A 23,149-nucleotide genomic window follows, 5' to 3' on the forward strand; every position below is an offset into this window, starting at 1 on the left:
ACCTTTGCCATTATTGCCTCCAAAGTACCTTTCTTTCCATCGCCATTTTTCCCCTTTTTCCTGTCTTTATACTCTCCTTGTGCTGTGCCCGGTTTAGAATCAGGATCATGATGGATATGATTCGGGCTCCCTGAATTTTTTTTTAATTTTTTTGAAACTTGCCATTGCCCTGCCATTGTCAGAGTTAATATACTTGCACCACTTGTCTGCCGTTGATACTACTGCTTCAGTCCTGTTAGCTCCCCAGCATTCAACATGGTGTTGGGTTGGGTGCTGTGTAAATACCACCTTCTTTGCTTTGAGTTACATATGTGCTACCATAGAATTTAAAGCACAGATTTTAAGACTAATACATTGCCGGCTTGTACATTTTAATAGCTTCAGTTCAAATACCTGCCTTAGATTGTAATTCAGAGCAAGGATTTTGGTATTCGTCTTATTTTTTCCAAAAGTCATGTTGCTCTGTCTTGCTAAAGAAGAAGTCCCAGTTTTTCGATCTGGGTTTCATCACAGTGTACAACACAGTATAAAAATCCTTAGTCAGGGTGTGCGATAGCCACTGGAAGGGTACAGGTGATTCCAGGTTAGCTAGGTAAGGATTGTGTACTTTGCCCGTCTTCTCTCCGGTGGCTGGGCCAGGCATGGGCAAGACTAAGGGAGGGGACAGAGCCAGGACAGCGGACCCAGGTTGTCCTCAGGAATATTCCATTCCATATAATGTCGTGCCCAGCAATGAAATGGTAGAGGAAGAAGAGGGATGTTTTGGCTTCCAGGGTTGCTTTTGTTCAGAGACTGGCTGGACCTTGTCTTCCATCAAACCTGGCGCTTTGAAACCGTTTGATTATGAACATGGCTTAAGCCTGTGGCTCTTTACAACAAAAATAAGGCCACGTTTGGTCATACAAAGATTCTAGAAGTGGGATTTCACAATGTGCTCTGTGCCTTCTCGTAAGTTTGGAAGGTGATCGCCCTGAAGGCTCCTTGGCAAATACATTTTCTCTACCTGAAAACCAGGGTCTGCTCTGAGGGTAGAGAACGAATGAGACCAGTCTCTTGTGCTTTTAAGTGTTGCTTGTTACCACTCTGGCAGTGATGAAGAGGAAGAAGAAACAGCCTGTCTAGAAAGCTGAAGGATGGGGAGCTGCACCTGGAGTTACTGCAGAACATAGGAACAGATCAAGTAGCTACGTGCAGGCTGAACAGGGAGACTCTGGGGAACATCATGTGTGAAGAATAGCAGAGAGGCCGGAAACTGCAGCTCTGCATTCATCCTCAGCTTATTTTGCTAACGATAAATCCTGGGTTATAATTGGTTTCTCCACTGGTTTCTTTGTTCAGGGAGCACTAAGGTGGGCTGTGATGGTGATTATTTCAATTTGATAACCTGCCTGAGTCATCAGGTAGAACTTGTTTCCCTTGCCCCTTCTAAATTCTGAAGAGAAATTAGAGCTAGAACCACAGAACAGCCCAGGAAAATAATATGTCAAGAGACATGTCTCAAGGAAGGAAATCCATACTTCCCAAATTTATTTGATCCAGATGTGAAGGGAGAGTCAAGAGACAACAGAAATTTTACTTTGTCATTAATTTCTTTTTTAAACATAAAATATTTCTCTGGAATGAGAATCCTCTTTAAATTTCTGTGAAAGTTTCTGTTTCAGAACACTTTGTTAACGTATTCATTGTAGAAAGTATCATCTCCATTCTACAAATAGGATCTTGAAACAGACCTGTTTAAGTTAAGCTATTCACAAATTTGGAACCTCATGGGATTATAGAAAATTGTGTTTAAACAAATCTGTTAATATTAATGATTGTAAAGTCAAATGAATTTAGTAAAAGTTCATTGAGTTTTAGTAAAAAGAATGCAGCTTATTTATGCTGCCTTAGAGCTGTCCTCTTTGTGTAATATTTCTTCACTTGTATTAATCAAATGACACGAAGGTAACATTTCCCCAGGGAGGTTTTGTATGCAGTGGTATCACACATGTAGTGTCACTCCTGTCTTCTGTCAAAAGAAGAAGAGATTGGATCAGAATGCACTGCACGAAGAGTTTCTCTTCTTCCAGCAACGATTTCTAGAATCGACTGAAGCTCTAAAAATAAAATAAGAGCCTTTTTAGTACGTTACCTGGTCTCCGTGGGAAACCACACCTGAAACACTAAGGAAAGATTCAGAATGCATGAAGTTCAGTCTAGGACACTGCGCTTCTTTTTTTTTTTTTTTAAGTCTGTTTTGTGAGGGGCTGCAAAAAGGAGATGACAAAATGTATTCAAACTTTTTTTGATCTCTTGTGTGGCTGTGAGGGCTTTGTTTCAGAGATCGCTTAGCTTTAGCCTAGATGTTATCCTTGGGCTGCGTTTATAAATATAGGTGGAAATAGTGCTCTTATATACTGTTCGCTATAAATCTGTAAATCTTTGACATATGTCTGAAATAGCTTCTTGTCACTGTAAAGGTCAGCAGTCTGTATTTTTTCTTCTATTGTGCCACATTAAGAGTGGAATTTATAGCTTCTTGAGGAGTTTTTAGCCCTTATCTTTACAATATTTACAATATTTTTTACAAGTCAAAGTTCTCTGGTGCAACAGTTTTTGCAGTGTGTCCTGTGTTATGATGCAAGTTAGCATATATTAGTGAAGAGCTACTTGAAGTCCTTATTTAAAGTAATACTAGAAATACTTTGTAAATAAAAATACTAATGTATACTATATAATAAATACTTTGGAAAGAATGTCATGATTGATTCTTAAGTGATTTATTTCTACAAATGCATTGTCTGTGGTGGAAAAGTTTACTATTTTTTGGACAAGTTTATTCCTTCTACGATATGCACTTCTAATTTTTAAGAATCTTAAATTAGTCTTAAATTTTAAGATGGCTGCACTTCATTATTACCTGTATTAATTTTTTTTTCTTGTTCTTTGTTCAGGCACCAGAGTTTCCTGAGTTTACAGCTAAAGTTGAAGAAGCAATAAGTTCCTTGGGTGGTAGTGTTTTTCCTAAGCTTAACTGGAGTGCTCCGAGGGTAAGAATGCTGACTCTGAAAACTCTTAACAGATGCTATCGCACAGATTTTTATTTTTTTTTTTTGGTTTATCTTAATGCATTGGAAAGTAGAGGAGACTAGTGGTTCTGGTAAAGAAAGGAGTGATAGATGACAGTGAGGTTTGATACAGCAGATTGTTCTGGTGGATTAAAGCTAAATGGTACGCTGCTTGGTCAGCCTGATGCAAGACAGCTCTGTCTCTGTTATATAACCCCCCTGCGTCATTGTTATAGATAACTGTCTGGTGGTCAGACTCTCCTCATTCAGGATATTTGTTGGAAACTTTGCCTTGGATTAAGAGGAAAAGAAAAAGAGTAATAAGCTTCCTTCTAGTTATTTTAGGTACTCTGTCTTAAGGATGGATGCCCTTAAATGACTTTGTATCATGGTCACAAGGAAAATTATAGTGTTCAAGCATTCCAGGAAAGTACCTGGAAGCAAAACCTTGGTTTTCAGCTGGATTTTTGCAGCATACTATTCCTAAGAAAAGGAACAGCTATTCTACATCCTTGTAACAGCGGATGAAGCTTGCCTCAAAATCCAAAAATCATTTTCTGCACGTATATCAAATGTATTTAGATCTGATAAATGTAGCTTGTATCTTGTAGCTTTATCTTTACTAGATTCTGCTAGTAAAGATAATTTTTTGGATATATTTTTTCCTCTTTAGGATGCCTACTGGATAGCAATGAATAGCTCTCTGAAATGTAAAGCTCTAAGTGACATCTTCCTCCTCTTCAAAAGTTCAGACTTCATTACTCGTGACCTCACTCAGCCGTAAGTAGACTTCTAACAGAGAATCTTATTCTTACCCTGTTAAAAAAGAACAAAACAGAGAGGGTAACTTTTCAGTTCCTTTGAAAGATCTCACTCTTTACTGCAGAAGAACATCAAATATCTGATACAAAGATTCTTATTTGTGTCTAAAAGTTGTGAATCAAATGAATTTCAAGTGCAGTAGGAAGTTAGTTCTTTGAAACTTACCCCATCCCTTTTCTTCTTCATCTTTGTCTTTGCACCACACAAAAATAAATTCCAGGCTCAACTTAGTGCAGAGAGTTGTGAGGCAAATTATATTCAGTGTTACTTACTGTGATTTTTTTCTAGTAAAGCAGAATTGTTTACCTAGTTGCAGTCAACAATAGAGAAGCAAGCTTTCTTTTATTCTTAATTATCTCTTTTTTTATACATAGTGAAAAACAAAACACAGACATTATATTGAACTACTGCATGTGAAATGACACTACGGACTAAGGCCATTTTTATTGAATTGATTTCCAAGGCAAATGGTATTTTAATGTTAGGTGTGTTTTTCTTTTTTTTTCTTTCTTTTCCATCCCACCTCTCTTTGCATTTACTTCTTGATAGTTGTTAGCTTGTTACTGCTAGTTTTCATGGTAATACGGCATGACTTTTCCATTTCCCTTCCAAATTTTGAACACACTGAAGTTTGTGTGGCTGCCTAGAAGGAACCTGAGACTTCTGAAGTATTGCTAGAGCTCCTTGTGAATCCAAGATCTTGAAGCTCTTGAAGTTCCTGCACTCCAGGAACTGTGACTAAGGATAATAGTTACAGTTTTATAAATGCAGTGTGCTTAGTATTTATTTTATCTGCGTACATAAAAAGAATATTCAATTGTGTAGGAACAGTTTCCTCCTGTAGTAACTGAATCTGATTCATGTAACTAATTTCTAAAATACAGACTTTCTGGAAGAAAACACAGTTATTGAAATTTAATGTTCTTCTTATGATTACTATTATTTTTCATTGAAAAAGAAAAAAACAATTTCAAAGAGAGAGGGCAATCCATGCCTCAACATGAGAGATCGTTTTCCAGTAGTCGCTCGATGCTTGTTTATGCTACTGCAATTATCTAGGAGACTGACTCAAAGGGGCCTTGTTCTAGGCGCTTTGTAGAGGTGTGCCGAACATAACGGTCCTGTCTTAAGTAGCTTAAGAACCAGTAAGAATTATGTTGTCTAAAACGTGAAACCAATTATATTAATGCTGTGCAACTGCCTTCCTTTTTATTCCTGCAAGTCTAATAGCGCTTTTTTTCCCAATTTGTTGGTGCATTTAAAAAAATGAGTAGGTAACAGTATCTTCATCCTTATCTCTGCATTTATGTAGTGCTAGCAGTGTTGTCAGTCCCGTTCTGATGCTAGGTTTTACATTATATACATTACGTACAATATTATGAGGTTCTCTTGGCCTGTTCAGCCTGGAGAAGAGGAGGCTGAGGGGGACCTCATCGCAGTCTACAACTTCCTCGTGAGGGGGAGTGGAGAGGCAGGTGACCTATTCTCCATAAACACCAGTGGTAGGACCCGTGGGAACGGTGTCAAGCTGAGGCAGGGGAAGCTTAGGCTGGACATCAGGAAGAGGTTCTTCACCGAGAGGGTGGTTGCACACTGGAACAGGCTCCCCAGGGAAGTAGTCACTGCACCAAGCCTGTCTGAATTTAAGAAGCGATTGGACTGTGCACTTAGTCACATGGTCTAAACTTTTGGGCAGACCTGGCAGTGCCAGGAGTTGGACTTGATGATCCGTATGGGTCCCTTCCAACTCGGGGTATTCTATGATCCTATGAGGTAAAGGGGAAGAGAGTGACAAATTAGGGAGAAGATGTTGGAGTGTGAAGACAGTTTGAAAAGCATGTTGGACAAGGGAAACTGTTTTAAGCACTGAGAATTTGAAGTTCTGGGACCGTAGAGAATGAAAGGGCTGGGGGAGATGAGAATTCTGCAGTCTGCAATTCAGAGTTGAGTTTGTATTGATTCTCAGGAAACTTTGATGCCTTACTAAGGAGCTCTTCATCATGATTTCTGCTAATGGGAGGCCAGGCCACTTACCCAGGTGTCCTGAGGACAGTTTGCTGCAAGGACTGAGCACTAACATTTAATGTGACCTGTGCTGTAACTGCTTTTAGGCCTGAGCTGTGCAAGTCTGAAAATATCTGTACACTTTATATCAAGCCCTTTGTGAATATGAATCCTTTCTTTTTTCTTTTTTTAATATTCTACTCTCCCCTTGCATAAAGACGTTGAGGAAAAACTACTACCCCAAGCTCCATGGAGAATTCCTGTTTGGATAACTACATTCTAATGAGTTTGGGACACAATCAAACGTTTATCAAGCACTGTTTGATTAAAAGGTGTGGCAGCTGAGGGTGTATGTGTGTGTGGTCTTGTGCTCTTAGGTTATGCTGTTTGTATGGTAGAATGAGTCGGTTTGATGACTGAGATCTAAACCGGTGCGTTTCTCTTGAGTTTTATCTCATATCAGGCAAAGTTAGCACCTCAGCTTATTCAGCTTGCCCACTGCAGGCAGCACTGGCTTACAGGGGAGGCAGTGAACGCGTTCCTGTGTTGTGAAACTTCACAGCATGGGTGATAACTTGAACCATCAGTAATTTCACCTTAAATTCACACCAAACGAAGAGCGGTAGTGGCTGAGCAGCCTGTAGCAGGTATGTTCTCTCCACTGATGCTGTTGGGGGAGAAGTAACCTCCAGCAGAAAGGCAGTGCCTCAAGTTGCGCTAGTTCAGTCCATTTGTGCTCCTTTTCAGAGTGCTAAGATGGATACAGTTGGATAATGGAGCTCAACACGTGAGTAGCAAATAAACCAACCTTGTGTCATGAGTGTGGGATTATCACCTAATCTAACAGTTAACAGTGAAGTTTCATTTGAGAAGCATTGTATTTATTTCCCTTCCCATAAAGTCTAATGTAATGTTGGTATAAAATCAGTTGGTTTCTTTTGCCAGAACAGCTTTTGATGTTTTGTTAAAGTAGAGTTAATATGGGCAATGCTGCCTTGCAGTTTCATGCAATTTTCATGAATTTGAAGTTGTGTATATGACAAGGTGAACATAAAGTGTAAAAACACTTCGGTTTCTGCATACCTTATATTTTATGAGTGTTGTGTACCTGAAGAAAGCGCACATTATGGTCCAGTGTGTGCGTGGTATTTCTTAAATTGCTAAGTTATTCATACAAAATGTCCCCATCTGAACACAGAAATGATTACTGCTGAATCACAGAGGTGGTCTTAGTTATGCTATTGATTAGCTGCCAGCTCCCTAGTCCTTAGCAAGCAGAAACTGGAAATGCAGTTGGCATAAGAACCTGAGGTACTGAACAAATGAAAATTGGAAACGTACCCAAGTCACAGCTAGTCAGAGGGAGGGGAAGGGATAAAAGCAATGTATTTCTGCTTCTTTCATTAATATTCAGTGGGGTCTAAAAGTTTCTTGTCCTGCATGAGTAGCAGCTGAAATATGTGTGTGTATATATATATAATTTTTCTTCCTGTTCAGTGGTATTAATTTAAAAATCCACTTTCTGGGGCATAATATGAAACCTTTACAATGGGAATTTGAAGATCTGTTTCTTAATGCAGCTTTGCCAGTGATGTGGGACTTAAAGCACTTTCTGTGCTTCTTTCTTCCTCTTCTGTTTCCTGTCTGCTTATCTGATACTGATCTATACGTTGTTCAGGTCAGGGAACTGCCCTTGCTGTAATTCTCAACTGTCTCAAGTTCTGAGAAAATTTCAGCTACGCAATACTTCAGTACAAACCATTAGAAAATACAGCCTTAACTGCAGTTGCACTGAACGTGACGAGATAAGCTTTAACTCTTTAAGTGTTTGGATTTTCTCATGATGTTGACACTTGTTAGGTTTCAAGCTCAGAAAAATGAATTAACTTTCCTCTTGGAACAGGAATAAATTAGCAAAGACGCAGAGCAATGTGCTTGTTACTGTAGTTGATATGGTTTCTGCTTCAAGTAAGCATTACGTTTTACTTAGCTGAGTTTGCAGAAAACTTGGTGGTGGTGTGACCCTTAAGCTTTTGAGAGACTACATTAAAAACTGAAAATGCAATGTGGATGTTTGATAAAAGAAACCCCTTTCTAATTGGGATTTCTGTTAAATGATTAACACTCCTTTTCTGAACAAAAATTCGTTTGAAATCCTGTTGAGTGTATTGTTTTAGTAAGTGGTTTTCTTGCTCATTGTTAGAATGTTTGGGCTACGTTTTGTTAAGACGTGAATACCCACCTCGTATGACGTGAATATACCACCAGACTGGTATAAATAGTAGCAATCGTTTTAATGATCTGATAACGCCCTTTCAATTATAAGATAAGCTTGTTGTTGCTAAAAAGCATGATGTAAACCTTGGAATTTTTGTTGAATTTTGGAGATCGTTCCTATTCCGCAGTGTTGAGCATTTTAAATCTGCAGGTGTCACTGCTGGGATGTTGAAGCCTACAGCGTTCCTATTTTTCTGGTTGTTTATCAGTCATAACAGAGATGAAATAAGAAAACCTGTAAGTTCGACCTTGTCCAAAAGCAACCTGAAGCAAAAGATGTTCCCTGCAGGGACTGCCCTTTGCCCTGGCACGGAGGGGCAGTTAGGTGCCAGAAGGTGCCGTTTTCTGGTGAGCACATACCAACTGTTGTAAACCAGTTTTCAGTATTTTATTGGACCAGCTCGTCCTGTGGGCCTGTTATTTCCAAATGTTCACTCCTAAAACCTTTTTGAAAAGGTTGTTAGACATGCGAAGCGAAGAGTCCAGAGGTAGCCACTGAACCCTGCCTGGGCCCAGGATGCTACTTTGCAAGTGAAATAGAGGGAAGGGACCACCTGCAACACCTTTAGTGGTTAGGAAATATCTCCTAGGTTAAGGGAGCAGGTGAAACTGCTCCCAGTGAGTCGAGTTTCCAAATGTGTTAATGTGCAAGACACAAAGGGACGTGAGGGGAGATGCACTTTTTCTGTACAGGAGTTTATAGAAAGGCTTTTTAAGCCCTAGGTCTAAGTGCCTGTTTCTCAGAGCAGTTGAGAAAATCTGTTGTCAAGTCGGGTTTAGCCCATTAGGTTCATAAGGACATTGAAACAAGGCTTTAAAATTAAGCAGTACATTTTTTTTCCTTTGATGTAGCACTCAGACTTTATTTTTGAAACCAGACTTAACTCTTTAAAATATCAAACTCCAAAGCTCTCTGTTTGACCCAAACGGTATGCTCGTGGCATGAAAGCTCACTTATGAGCGATGAAACGCCTGACTCAAAGGGAATCAGATAGGACAAAGTCTCCTCGGAGGAACCCGATCCAGGAGGTGCGGGTCGGGTGTGCCCAAGCACAGGAACATCGCTGGATTCAGCCAGGTGCCTCGGTGCAGATCTGCAGTGCTGCCAGGTACTGCATCTCTTAGCCAGAACGCTTGCTAGCTAGGATGTGAATGATGGAGACATCCTACCTACAGCATTATTTAATCTATTTTATGTTAGATGGTAATTTAAATAGAATTGCCACCTCTATATCTCATCTGCTCCCTCCTCCCCAGGCAGTCCATCATGATCTGAGAAAAACACAGACCACTGTTTTTCTTCTACCTCTTGCTCTGTCTGTTTTGTTTTCTTTCCAATTCTTGTTCTCTGAGAGGAGACTGAAAAATAGTCGGGGCTTAATACTTACTCTGTTTCTGCCTGCATCTAAACTTGATTCAGGTAAAATATTATTTTTGCTTTTTAGTGGGAAGTTACAAAGTTCTTTCGGAGACGTGGAGGGATAGTAGCCTGCGTTCTCCTAACAGAACATAGGAGGCAGCGTTGGCTCATAAAGATGTGACTCGGCAGTCAGAATACTTTTTGTAAGAACGATAGCTGTTGGTTTAGACTTTAATATAGCCTATTTCAAGGTAAACAGTTCCACAGTATCTCATGTGGAAAACAAGGCCTTTATTTTTTTACATGCATGCCCATTTTTCCTAGGAATTTACAGTGCATATAGTACAAAATCCTCTTTCAAGTGGTGCCTGAATTTCTATCTGCTTGTGGTCCTTAAAGTTAAGTATTTCTTGCTGTTAGAAACTGGGTTTTTTGTATTTAATGTTATTAAGGTTTGAAAATAAGCTACGAGACAGTAGCAGGGGAACTGTCTGGTACAAAATGGCTTTTACAATTCTCATTATACGTGTAATAGCTTATTCTGTGAATAATAATCTCAGCTATTTGCAAATGAGTTGATGGCTTTTATAGCAGGCTAGGTACCAGAGATCTTACAAACCTTAAATCACTCGTCTCTGTGGTGCAAGCTGAACTGCATAACAGCTTCGTGTGGTGTGTCCTGTCGTCAAGCGTATGCATTTAGAGATTAACATCTGCTACAAGTAAGAGACCTTGATCCTTCTCTTGTTGCCATCTAAGTACAAATCTGTAGGCAAGCTGCTGACCACAGCACAAGCAGTGGAGTTTCATTCCTTCACCCTCCTAGTGTTTAAAATTCTAATTTTCAAAGGCTTTGGAAAAGGGAGCTGGGATATCTTTCAGTTTTGCGGTCCTCGAGTCTCTCTGAATGCTCTTTCAGTTACCTGAAAACCTGAATAGGATGCAGGTTAAAGAAACCCTGCTTAGCCTTCTGTCTCTAGTGTTCAGAAGGCTGTAAGTAATGGATGAATTCAGCTGTGTCCAAGCAGTTAATGCTAGAATAAGTTGGTAAAAGATATAAAATGGCAAGCAAAGAGAGAGTATCTTTCCCCACTGAGCCCCCGCCCAAAATATGTGAGGGTTGAGCAAAAGATAACTTCGATTTTTTTTTTTTTTTACAAGGCTGTTTTTTGCTAAATGGAAAAGTCTGCATCCTACTGGAATGGAGCAGATTACAGATAACCCCATCTCAAATATGGAAGTCTGAAAGATAATGCAGCTCCTAGCACGCAGGGGCTGCAGAACTGTGGGCTGGACTTCAGCTGCTTTTTTACCTCTAGTTTATGATTATTTTGGTGTGTGGGGAATATTTTCTTGAGCACGGTAAGCAGATACGATCGTAATGGAGGAATTCTGAGCCTAGCAAAACTGCAGGCTCTTAGGAGTGTTTCTATTGCCTTGACAGATCTTAAATTGCTGGGAATATAAACTGTAGCTGAAGGATGTTATCTGTTTACATAGGCTTACAGATTTATACGATCGGTTTGATTACAGTACTTTTGGAAAGCATGCCTGCTATCACCCTGCTCTTCTCTGTGTGGTGGATATTACAGCCTAATCTAAAAACTTATTTCTTCTGGCAGCATGCTGAAAAAACTGTTATGATCGCTCTTTGCTTCCAACTGAAGGCCGGGCAGCCGTGTCTTAAATGCAGTGCTTTGCTTATGAAGAGCAGAGACCTTGGGCAGCCGTGTCTTGCAATGCGCTGCTTGCAGGAGAGATGTGAGACTTCTGGGTTGAGTTGAGTGCCAAAAGGAGATGTCTTAAATGGCTGCGTTTATCCTTAGTGCTCAGCACTGACCCTTTACACAGTTCTTCTGCGCGTCAAAGTAGTTTGTTGCCAGTAAGGTCAGGGAGTACGCCTGGAAGGAAGATGCATGTTCTTCCGATAATTCCCTTGGACAATTATGGGATTTATTGCAAGATATGCTGTATAGCAACAAAAATGTACGTAGAAGTTGTCTTGGGTATTACTGCCTCCATTCTTGGTAGTTACTGAATGGTGGCACAAAGGGTGAGCTACTCGCAGGGAACAAAACTTTGGCATCTGCTTGCAGTTATGGAAATAGTTTTGTTTATTCCCACTCTCAGGAGGTTTCTAAGAGCATTTCTTAAGGCTCTTAATTTAGAAAAATACCATGCTGTGGAATCAAAAGTGTTGAGTGGCACTGTTTTGCATCCCTTATTCATAAATGAAAATAATTCTGAACTGCTGTAAGATAGAGTGATGTCTCTCAGTTGTCTGGTTTAGGAAGTTAAACGTCAACAACCTAACCAAGTTTTGTTGCAGCATGTTTTCCTTCGTACTTTTCATGTTTATCTGGTTCTTGGAGAATACGATGATGGCAACATAACAATAAAGAGAAAAGGAGCAGCACTGTTGAATCAAACAAAGGGCTTAACAGCGAATAAGCACTCACATGCTAGCCAAGTCCCTGTCCATTAAGTGCTTTCAAATTACACTAGATCAAAAAAGGTGATTTTTTTTTTTCCTTGATAATTGTAGAAAGGAGGTTTGTTACTGCCATACTGAAATTACCTGCTTTATACATCTTAGAGGTAATTTATCTGTAGCTTTTGTGATTAACGTTTTGGGGCTAATTTTCCTCACTATCGCTAAAATCTTGTATGTAAAAGCAGATTTTGATGCCTGTGGTTTGTTTTTCAGATTTATTCACTGTACGGATGATTCCCCTGATCCTTCCTTAGACTATGAGGTAAGACTCTTTGCATGACTTCTAGGTAATTTAAGTGAATTACGCACGGGCAGGCTGCCACTTGTACTTGGGCATGTGCCCACAATACTTTTTTTTGTTTGCTTTAATTGTGTTGCTTGGGCAGTGTGGGGGAAGTCTGGTTAAGAACTACAGGTCGTAAGGAGTTCATTTAGTTACAGGTCAGAGATGAGCTCAGTGCAGACTTTTGAAGCTTCCTTGCAGTTCCCTATAGGGTCTGTCAGGTTTTGCGAGGAAGGACAAGCTCAGTAGCTGAAAGTCATACTTTCTCTGTAAAGTGCTTCCTGTGGACATCACAGCTGAGAGAGAAGCTAGCTGTGGTGGCTGGGGTTTGTAGCTGTTTGCTAAGAACTGAGATGGACTATCATACCTTGTTATATACGCTCGTTCCTGCATTAAAATGGTAAGTTAGTGACTTAGATATTAGTAATGCTTTAAACTGTTCTTGTGCTGCTGTCGGTTTTATGATGGCATCTAGTCATGTCTCTAATAATTTTAATGTAAAAATAACATTTGTCATCATCCTGTGGGCTTAGAGGGCTTTAGAAGAGTGAATGCACCTCGTGTTTTGAAGCACTATCTTAATGTGCTTTAAAGATAGGCCTCTGAAAGTTGCGGCAGTTTCGTGTTTACGCTGTATTTAGGAGTGTCACCTTTGATTACTGAGGTTTTTCTACTGCAGTTGATAGGTGTTGGGAGTTTCCAGTACTGTGAGCAGTAACTGAGGCTCTCCAAAGAATGGATCCGTCTGAATGCTTCAGCTTAGGAAAAGCAGAAACTTGATGAAGTGCCAGAGAGATGCTTTAATTACCAGGCATTCTGTCCTATTGGCAATAATAGTTTGGTTACTATTTCCACCTCATGTCCTTATTTGAACTGGTTTGTACCTCCAAAAGCATCGCAGAATGGTGCTTGGGTGTATACCAGAATAGAGGTTGAGTTGGTTAAATTTAATTCTGTTCATCAGCTCTTTTTACCAGAGAGCAACTTCTGCCAATTCCATGACAGATTTGTTGTGCTGTACAGCAGGACTTTTTGTTTTCCGTGCTGTATCATTAATGAACCTTGGAAGTTGTTTCACAAATAATTTCACACTTAAATACTGGACAAAGTAGAATAGCACGGGATAATTAAGGTGGGAAGAGACCTCAGTAGTTCTGCAGTCCATTCTCATGCTCAAAGCTGGGTAAACTGAGATCAATTTGGGTTGCTTGGTGTTTTCTCAAATCTGGTCTTGAAAACATCAGTGGATAGAGGCTGGGCCAACTCTGTGAGGGGGCTATTCCAACGCTGGACTGCCCTCCTGGTGAAAAGGTTTCTTCCTATGAGCAGTCTGAACCTTTCTTCTTACAACTTCTACTTCTCATCCTCCCACCAAGGGCTTGGTAGTGTTGCTTGGCCTTGCAGCTTTTGTTGTGATGTATGCTGCTACAAAACTGCTTTGATCTCAGCTAGCTGTCAGTGAAATATACAGAGAAATTTTGAGAAGAATACGTATAAATAGTTAACATAATGTAAATCCAGGCTCAAATAAAATTAAGTGGAAGATGAATTAGAAAAAAGTGTGTGCCTCTTTCCTTCAGGTGGCCAGAAAGCTATGAAAAGACACCTTTTTGATAAGGTTTGGTGACCATCTCGTGAACTCAGTGCTGGTGGCAGAGGGCTTATGAACGTAGCAGATTTATTCGAGGGTCTTGAAACATGGAACTCGAGGCATGTATACTGACATACTGTGCTCCAAACATGGAAGGAGGAGGCATTTATTGAATTGTTTTCTGGGCATCAGTGTTGAAATACATTGGGCTTCATAAAAGGGGGCTCTAATTGGTAAATTATAGTCTATTAGGGTAGTTTTTTTGTACATTCTCATTATGTATAAATTAGTATTAAGTCAAATTGCTTTGAAGTATTTCCTAAGATAACTATATGAACTGCAAATTAAGATCGTTTTGTTTTCTTGGATCAGAATTAACATCAGAGGTTGTCTTACTATTACAGCCAAACTGTTGGAAGATCTGCAAGGTATGCGTGTTGACAAAAAATTACCGTTCTGAAACAATACTTTGTCATTTGTTTCCCTTTATAGCTCGTTCTTCGCAAATGGTGCGAACTAATCCCTGGTGCAGAATTCAGATGCTTTGTCAAGGAAAACAAGCTTATTGGTGAGAATTGTCTTAGCGATGAAATTATTAGCTGAAGTTCATAAGAGTTTCTCTGATTACTTGGATCGGTGCTAAATCCAAAAACGCTTCTTCCTTATTGCTCTCATTTCAGGGAATTAATGTTTTTCTTCTTTCTCTAATTTAAAATGTGTCATGCCAATTTTCTCTCTTCACGGTATTTGAAGGCCTGATGACATAGTCTGCCCAATATTACAGCGGGAATGTTCTTGATTCTAATTGCTAATTCAGAAACTTCACCCGAAGGCTGTTTTGTAAGGGATTCCTTTATATCCAGGAGATTATTGAATCATAACCAACTTGCAGAATGAATACAGAGGCAGCTGGATATTCTGCTGATAAGATGTGACCACATTTGGATACTATATACTGAAAGTTGTGGAGGTCAGAATGTGTCCACAGATGTCTGAATTTGCATTATAAGGAGTGTAGCTTAGTCAGAAAATCTATCTATCTATTACTCTGGCTGGAAAAAAAACCCTAAATGTAGAACGTTTCAAATGGCACTGAACAACTAGGGTGTTCACAGCATGCAAAGAGCTGGTGGATGCAGGTGGAGGACAGGCAGGTTGCACGAGAGCACGTGTGTTAGGCAGCTTTCAGGTGAATTTAGCTGAATTGTGCCCCTCTAGATGTATTGACTGATTGCTCCTGACTACAACTGGAGCTTAGACACCTAGTGCACGTACAGCTGCTTAAACTGAGGGGTTTAATTTCAGCCTTAGTACCGTCCTGTAGTTTGAATTCCCTTTTGGTGTGGTCTACCATGGAATCTTGAAAGATGAATGGGAAGGTGAATAGCACGGGACTGGTGCACACCTGTCCTTAACTACTCTGCCTGAACTCTAACCAGGAAATGTCCTTCATAGGAAGGAAGGTGACTTTTGCTTTAAAATAAAAGCAAATTTCTGCACTTCTTGATGCACACCTACATATTCACAAGCACCAAGATACATAGATGTACGTGGTCTGTCCAGGGTTCCTTGTGATGATACAGAGGTAAAGAGGTGTAAGGTGTTTAGTCCTCATTCTTTCTCCTGGCACCTTCTCAGCACGGTGACTGTGTGCTAGTACTGGCTGTGCCGTTTTGTAACTGTTAGGAGCCGTCAGCCATTTGTCTCCATCCTGTCCCACCGTTAGGAATTTACTTCTTGTCCTTTGTCGCTTGGTCTGGTTGTTCCGTGAAGCTTCACGTGAAGTTTCAGGTTCATTTTCAGTTTGGGGATCTGCTAATCTAGGTGCTGTCAGCACGTAACGTTCTCAAAGCCCTTTTATATGGCTGCGCTTCCACGCTCATCTTCCCGTTCTCTCTCCATTCATGCCAATTGCAGGGTTTGTGGCAGTTCTCTGTAACAGATTTTGTCTTACTAATAGCAAAGACTATCCATTAATCCACTATTGCTTAATTGTATTGACGTAACTTTTTTGAAGTAGGAAGAAGCTGAGTCTTGTCCTGTTTATTGCTGCTGGAACACAACTGCCGGAGATACGCACTGCTGTAATAACCTCTAAAACATTTGACTTTAGATTTATTATAGAGTGTATATATCTATAATCAAGAGAGAGAATGAGTGATATTTACTTTCAGATAACCCAACGCATTTGTACTCTGGCTAATTAAAAGCTCTGCACATTTCATTAATAGGTTTTGAAACCTTGGGAATCTACCAGTATGGGTTTTTCAGCTAGCACTCCAGCTGCATTTCTGAGCACCCTTCCAAGTTTTTTCACAATATGTTCCCATGCTCTTAAAATTAATGAGCCTGTCAGTCAAGCTAAGGAGTGATACTTGCAGAGTGTAGTGAATGCTTTTCCAGTTAGACAGCTGCATCCCCTGAGATGCCACCATCTCTTGTTTTTTTTTTTGTTTTTAGGCCTGAGTTAAACTTTGCAGTGATATTAATAATTCAAAGTTCCACTGACTTCATAAACTTTGCTGTATGCAGACTTCTTTAAAGGGCAGATCTCAGAAGGAAATGAGCGTTGTCCTACAGTAAAACTTGATCTCTGTGCTTTGTGTATGGTTAAAATAGTAAACTACCGTCATTGATACATCTTCCATGGGGACTTCTGGTTTTTTTCCTCCATGAATAGCATATATTACTCATTCTGCAGTGATGGTGTACGTCTTGATTTGACGTTTGTCCAGCAGGATATTGCAGTGGCTTATGTTGACGTATCCTGTACAAGAACTTAGGTCATTTAAGATGCAAGTGTATAATCCTGTTGATGTCAACTTAAAACTATTGTCTTGTAGACAAACAAATGTCTGAAATGAAGCGCTTGTGATGTAGTTGGAATAGTTTACCCAATGTCAGAGATGCAAGAAAGCAGTGAGGGAGGGGCGAAGATACTAGGCTGTATGCTAGTCTGTTGATTCTAGGATTTAAGGCTTCACCTCTAGTGTCTTTTCAAACAGGTACACTCTATTCCAGGCTTAATAAATAGTTTAAATGAGAGTCTTTATGGTACACTCAGTTCCATCGTCTTTGCTAATGTGCAAACCTGGCCTCTACTCCTTTCATTTTATGGTTCCAAACTCTGGTTTCTACATTTGATGTGCTGAACAGAAAAGGTTTTTGACCAGAGTAACTAGGGTGAATAAAACTGAAAGGACAGGACAACTACTGGAAACTTAAACTCAGGCAAAGATTCTTCCCGAAATTCTCTTAAAATAGTCAAAGTGTGTACGTATAAAATGAGGCTCGCAAAATGCAGGGCAGAACTGTTCAAGGAGAAAGTTCATAATGACAGTGTTTCAAGTACTGGAGAATAAAGCCAAAGAGCAAGTCAGTGTTAATGGCTGAAACTTGGGAGAATTGTGTTTTGACTGTTTGTGGGGTGGGTTTTTTCTGTTTGTTTGTTTGTTTTCACGTCTAAAGCTCTTTATAATCAAGTAAGGTTTTTGACAGGTATATCGCAGAGGGACTACACGCAATACTATGATCATATCTCTACGCAATGTGAGGAGATCTGTCGATCAATACAGGAGTTTTTCGAGAAACACATACAATATAAATTCTTGGATGAAGACTGTAAGTATCTTAACGCTTCAATTAGAGGAATGTGGGGAGGAAAGGAGGGCGTTTATAAAGGTTTTTAAGAAGACGCTGCATTTGTGCTTACAAAGACTTAAAAATGAAAAAAATGAAGGGTCTACCTTTCTGAAGTTATTTTGCAGGATGCTGGGAGGTTTGTAATTGAAAGGGCTTGCAGGAAGGACCGTCTCTATAGAAATGAGACCTGTTGTCCTGTCCTCTTGCTGAGCCAGGCTTGTTTCCTCCACAGTGCACCAAGTCGCAATGCGCTAAACTCCAGTTCACTGCTGTAGAGCAAAGGGATAAAGTGGTACACGTCAATAAGAAATGATATCCCCAAAATTTTAAGTCCGTGGATGCGTCTCTCTCTCATCATAGCTATTGATTTCACAGGGCTTGGGGCTTTGACTTGGGAGAATGTTATATCTCTAGTGGCTACAGCGTATATTCAGAGTGGTGTTGTTCTTGCCTGACCATAGAACTGAGAACAAAAAACCCCGAAGGAAAAGGTTCAAGCTTTTCAGAAAAGCACAAAAAGAGTGAAAGATCTCTTTCAGAGGGCATAATGTGTTTTTTGTTTTTGTCTTTTTGCTTGTTGGCTTTTTTGTTTGTTTTTGAAGGCATTTTCCCCTTATACATGTTTTTAAATAAGAAAAACTCAAAATCTGAGTAATGGGTAAGAAATACTTAACAAAAGACATTAAATAAGTAGGAAAAATAAGAAAAAAAAATGTTTTAAAGGTGTTTGCTGCTATATTATTGTTGTATTTTCCAAAGAAAGGATTTGAAATTTCTTTTCAAGAACTTATACAGACTTCTCCTAGAATATTGATGTACAGAATTTTATCTGCTCAAAATTTTGAATGGTATTTGATGAGATTCTACTACACCTGAGCAGCCTAAGTAAATTGTTTCAGTTTGTAAATATGGAGTCCTTTACAAATTTTATTGGAAATAGTTTCCAGACATGGTTTAGTGAGAGTAAGATAGTGTTTTTGTCATGATGTGTGATCAGGACTGGTGAAAAGTATGATGAAGGAATTTAAATTGGTCTGGCATGAACCAACCCTCGGTTTAATAAAATACATAAACATAAGAATTGTCTGTCAGTTGTATTGTCTTTCATAAAGCTTTGACCACCCAACCTGTAGGTAAGTTTTGAGCGTGGTTAACTATTTTGCTGAGTAACCGGGACAGTCAAATAGATCTGTTCTGACTTTTTAGAAAGGATACCTCCTAATGCCAATCTGTTTTACTGACATTCTTAAAAATTTGACTCTGCATGGTTCCTTTATTTCAGTTTGGACATAATACATATAATTAATATACTAATTTAACAGATCTTTAGCCCTAACATTTTGAAGTAAAATCAGTCATACAGATCTGACATTCTGATTACTGTTTTAATTTTCTTCTGTGTTCCAACATAATTTCAGCTGGTGTGTAATCAACTGATAGATAAGAATTCAGGGCACTATTTTTAGAAATCGACGCCTAGATTTAGGCTCTGAAACTGCTGCCTAGTGAACTAAAAGATCTGAAGTGTTGTCCTGTGTAAAGTAAAACTGTGCCATCTGAATTACCTTCTGGGGGAAAAGAGGTTTCAGGGTCACCTACTGGGATGGAGGTTTGTTAACCTTTTGGTCGTGGGCACTAAGCGAGGTGTCTGACCTGTTCTTCTGCAGAGAAATGCTGTGCAGAAAACATTTTCTGCCCTCTTTTTATCCCCCATACCTTCATTCATCCCCCGGCGTATTCCTTGATTCACTGTCTGGTAGCATATGTGTTGTTAACAATGAAAATCTGGGTTTACTTGTTTGTTTGCTTTTAAAAGGAAAGGTATTAAAGCTCTTTCCCTGACTTCTTGCTTCGTTGAGGCTTTCAGTGCTGTTTGCTCTGCTTTTTCCAGTTGGTCTGGTAGCATCTCCAGATGGAAGAGTTGAGTCAGAGCAGCTGAAGCACTGCGGAGTCAGAGCAGTAAGATAACAGATGGGCGAGTGCTTTTTAAATACTTCTAAATGGTGATAGAACCCTCTAAAATCCTCTGATAAGAGCCTACTGAAAACAATCCTACAGAGGTATTGGTGCTCGCCGTAGAGTCAAGCCTTAGCTTACCCTCAATTTTGAGCAGCTGCAGATACAGTCTCACTGGCACACAACATGCCTGTTCTGAAGTGTTCCATAAAGAAGAGGGACACAGTTCAAGTTTTCCTCTCTGTTTACTGTTTGTGAATGTCCCAAATGAGTCACCAACGTGCAGTCAGTCTTAATGGGGACGTAAATCCCACTAAATGTGGTCAGCCTCAGTGATTAATGATCGCTGCTGCCATAGGCTCGCCCCAAGCTGACAGCCATCGTTCAGCCATAAGGCTGAAATGAGAGTTTTTTCATTAGTGAAATATGGCTAATGAGAGTATGTGGTAAAGCAACAAGTTCAGCTGAGCAGCTGGGGAAGAAATCTCTGGTTGCTGTGCTTTTCTTTGCATCAGTGACTTAGCCACCGAGGGCTTGTCCTAGTGAGCAAATCACAGCAATGAATCCTACAGCATCACTTTAAATTGACGTAACTGAGCTTGTGCAAAAAGCTGTGTGGATTCCTAGGCCATATGGCCAGAAAACAGTTGTGACTGGCTTTAGCTCGGAGTTGTGGTTTGCCCTTAGTGCAGCGAACTTCACACAAAGCAGTAGGTTAAGTTACGGAGTAGCTTTACATGCATGGATGTGATCAATCAACGTGTCTGCTATTGACAAGCAGCTTCCTGAGGAGCTGCTGAGGCTCAAGTGCTCTTCAGTCATATCCTGAGTTTAGTTTATCTCGCATGGATTGGGAAATCTCTTAGTTAGCTGAACTATTCCCTCCCTTATTAGCGAAGGAAGTGACAGTACAGCGTTTGTCTGAGTTTCTTCTAAATCTGGCTTTTTTTTTTTCCTGCTCAACTGGTACAATTTCTGCAAGCAGTCATGCCTGAATGCTTCTCTGTATGTTTTCCGTAGCTGAATGGAAAGACAAAGATTTGTTTAACCATACAGTACAGAAGCTAATAGGTAGATATATCTACAGAGATCTCTGCTTAATTAAGTAATGGGACGGACAACAACGTAACTACGCAAGACGGCTTGACTTAAAGAGGCTCTGCTGCTCAGTGATTTTATAGAGCTGGTGATAATCAGTAGGTGTGCAATATCTATCTGCAGTATCTTCTCTGTTTTACCTTAAATATAGCCATTTCAGGGCCAGCTCATCTTCAGCATGCCCACCAACTACTGTCTTCCTACAACCTATTTGTCTTATCTGCTGAATTCCTAATCTCTCTGAAGCAGGAACTTTCTCTTATTACATGTTTGTGCCACGTCTGGCACAATGGAGTCTTGATCCTTCCTTGAAATTTCTCACTTCTGCTGCAAAACAAACAGCAGTAATGTAGAAGATAAGCCTCTCTCAGTGCTAAGAGTTTATCAAATGTTCTCCATTGGGGGAAAAATCAGCAGAACAAACCTGAATTAAATGGAAGAGCCTGGCAGACGCTCTCTCAGTGCATTAACAGTAGTTCTTGAAATTTTTCAACTTCCTCTTGGAAATGAACCTAATTCTGGCTTTCAGTTCTTTGGATGTATTGACTTTGCAGATTGTGCCGTGTATACAAGTATCTATTTAATTTTAGACAACTTCTGTGGAATTGTATATCTTTAAAGATTAACATACGTGTTTCTGTTTTTCAGTTGTTTTTGATGTCTACAGAGACAGCAGGGTAAGTGAACAACAGATTATGTATGTCCTTAGTATTGAATTGTTTGTTCTGTGGAAACTGCACCTGAAACACTACAGAGATGAAACAAATAATAACTTCATCTTCCTAGAAGTAGTCCTGGCAAAAAAAAAAAAATAAAAACAAGAAACGTCAAAAACCATCACCTAGTTTCATCGTTCTCTTTCCCAGTTCCTTTTCAATGTTTTCTGCTGTCAACGGTAGGAGAATGATAGGATTAGGGGTGTAAGTATGTCTGTGTCAGTGATGTAATTATTTACTAAATATCTTCTTCCAGACAAGTAATCTGTTTTAAAGAACATACCTTTGGTTTCAGCTGCAATTCAGTCTGAATTGCCTTCTACTGAGGGCAATTTAGTTTTCTTTTAAGATAGATACTTAATATCGTACAATATCACTAAACAGTTTTAGTGAAGCAGTACTTGTTATTAAGGCTCCCTCTATATAGTCCCTACTGTAGGTGCTTTTGACAGAAATGTATCTGAACACTCAGCCAGAATGACTGGGATATTTCAAAAATTAGGGGGAAAGGAGGATGTTTTGCTCACTGAGAAAATGCAGGAGATTCTTACCACTTTTTCTTCCAAAAATCATTTCTTTGGCATTTTGTCCTGTGATCAACCCTATAGCATCTGAACTGATCCAAGCTAATCATTTCTTCAGACTGTCCTTCAGAGGTTGCAAATAATAACTCTCTTCCTCTAGGTTACAAAGGGATGGTCGTTATAAGAGTATATGAGTGTTGTGTGCTTGGTTTGAGGCAGATGGAAGCTAATTGTTTTCTTCTCAAATTATTCCAGCCGTGGTTTCGAGTGCTCAGCAAATCAGAACCCTGAACATCTGGATAGTGACAGAGCAGGGAGAAATGTCCCATCCTAACTTCACATGCTGATACCTGCATTAATCACTTTCACCTTTCCTAGTGTCAATGGAGGAGTAGGTCATATGAACTGTGCTCTAAAGGCACATATATATATTATCTTAAAAGCAATCACAGCCAAAAAATGCTTTATATAGCCTTAAATCTCAGTACCTGATTTTGGGAATAACATTAACACATGAGAATTAAATACTTGTTTTAGCTTAAATTTATTTCCAAATCCTTATCCAGAAATGCAGAAAAAGATGTTATCGAACGCTATATACTTTTAAAAGTCTCATTGTTTGACATGTTTACAGTTAAGGGACTGGGAAAAGTCTTTATCTGAGGTGAGTTAGGAGTATTTGTAGTAAGTCCTGATTATGACTTTGAATGTTGCTAAGGTATTTTTTAATCGTGTAATAGTAAATCATGCCATTGCTTGCAAAACAGAAACAAAACAAGAATATGTCATGTGAAAAGTAACTACTGTATTGTTACTCAGCACACCTTTTAATGTATGTGTCTAAAATCAGGCTGCAGGCTGAAAACAGCCATGCTGAATGGCAATGAAAACTACCTGCCTGAACTCAAATCATCAGACTTTAGGATGCTGTCAGCTGAAAGGAGAATGAATGCTTTAGCATCTAGCCAGGTTCTGCTTTTGGGTACTCCGCTTCACAGCTGAAGCATGAAGACAGATTATTTAAGCAAAAGGTCTCAGCCTGTGTGATCTCAAATGAACAGTGTTTCTTCATCTGTCAGGATAAAATATATCTGTTTGTAGATATCTCTTGGCGCCTTTTACCCTCAGGTCTTGTAAACTGCCAGATAGCCCTGTGTGTCAAGTCTTCCTCCTTTCACACATGCTTTTGTGGTTTGCAACTGTATTATTCATTGCTCCCTTTGTGTGCGAGTTACAGGCAGCAAAAGAATATTGAGTGTTGCTGAGTCTGATTAATTTCCAGAGCCCATGCTCTTCTTTGGGCTGGTTGCATGGCAACCTCACCTACAGAATGAG

General features: G+C 39.6%; 1 protein-coding gene across 1 annotated transcript in view; it reads left to right on the forward strand.

Moving 5' to 3' along the window:
- CDC123 (cell division cycle 123) overlaps nucleotides 1-23,149 on the forward strand; it is a 36,010-nt gene that overhangs the window by 4,822 nt on the left and 8,039 nt on the right. The window contains exons 5-10 of the mRNA XM_035549519.2: nucleotides 2,934-3,029; nucleotides 3,721-3,827; nucleotides 12,218-12,266; nucleotides 14,371-14,446; nucleotides 17,377-17,499; nucleotides 21,223-21,251. Of these exons, the coding sequence (XP_035405412.1) occupies nucleotides 2,934-3,029; nucleotides 3,721-3,827; nucleotides 12,218-12,266; nucleotides 14,371-14,446; nucleotides 17,377-17,499; nucleotides 21,223-21,251 (480 nt within the window). The remainder of the gene's footprint in view (nucleotides 1-2,933; nucleotides 3,030-3,720; nucleotides 3,828-12,217; nucleotides 12,267-14,370; nucleotides 14,447-17,376; nucleotides 17,500-21,222; nucleotides 21,252-23,149) is intronic.

The sequence above is a fragment of the Cygnus atratus genome, chromosome 1, assembly GCF_013377495.2.
Source record: "Cygnus atratus isolate AKBS03 ecotype Queensland, Australia chromosome 1, CAtr_DNAZoo_HiC_assembly, whole genome shotgun sequence".
In the NCBI taxonomy this organism is placed as follows: Eukaryota; Metazoa; Chordata; class Aves; order Anseriformes; family Anatidae; genus Cygnus; species Cygnus atratus.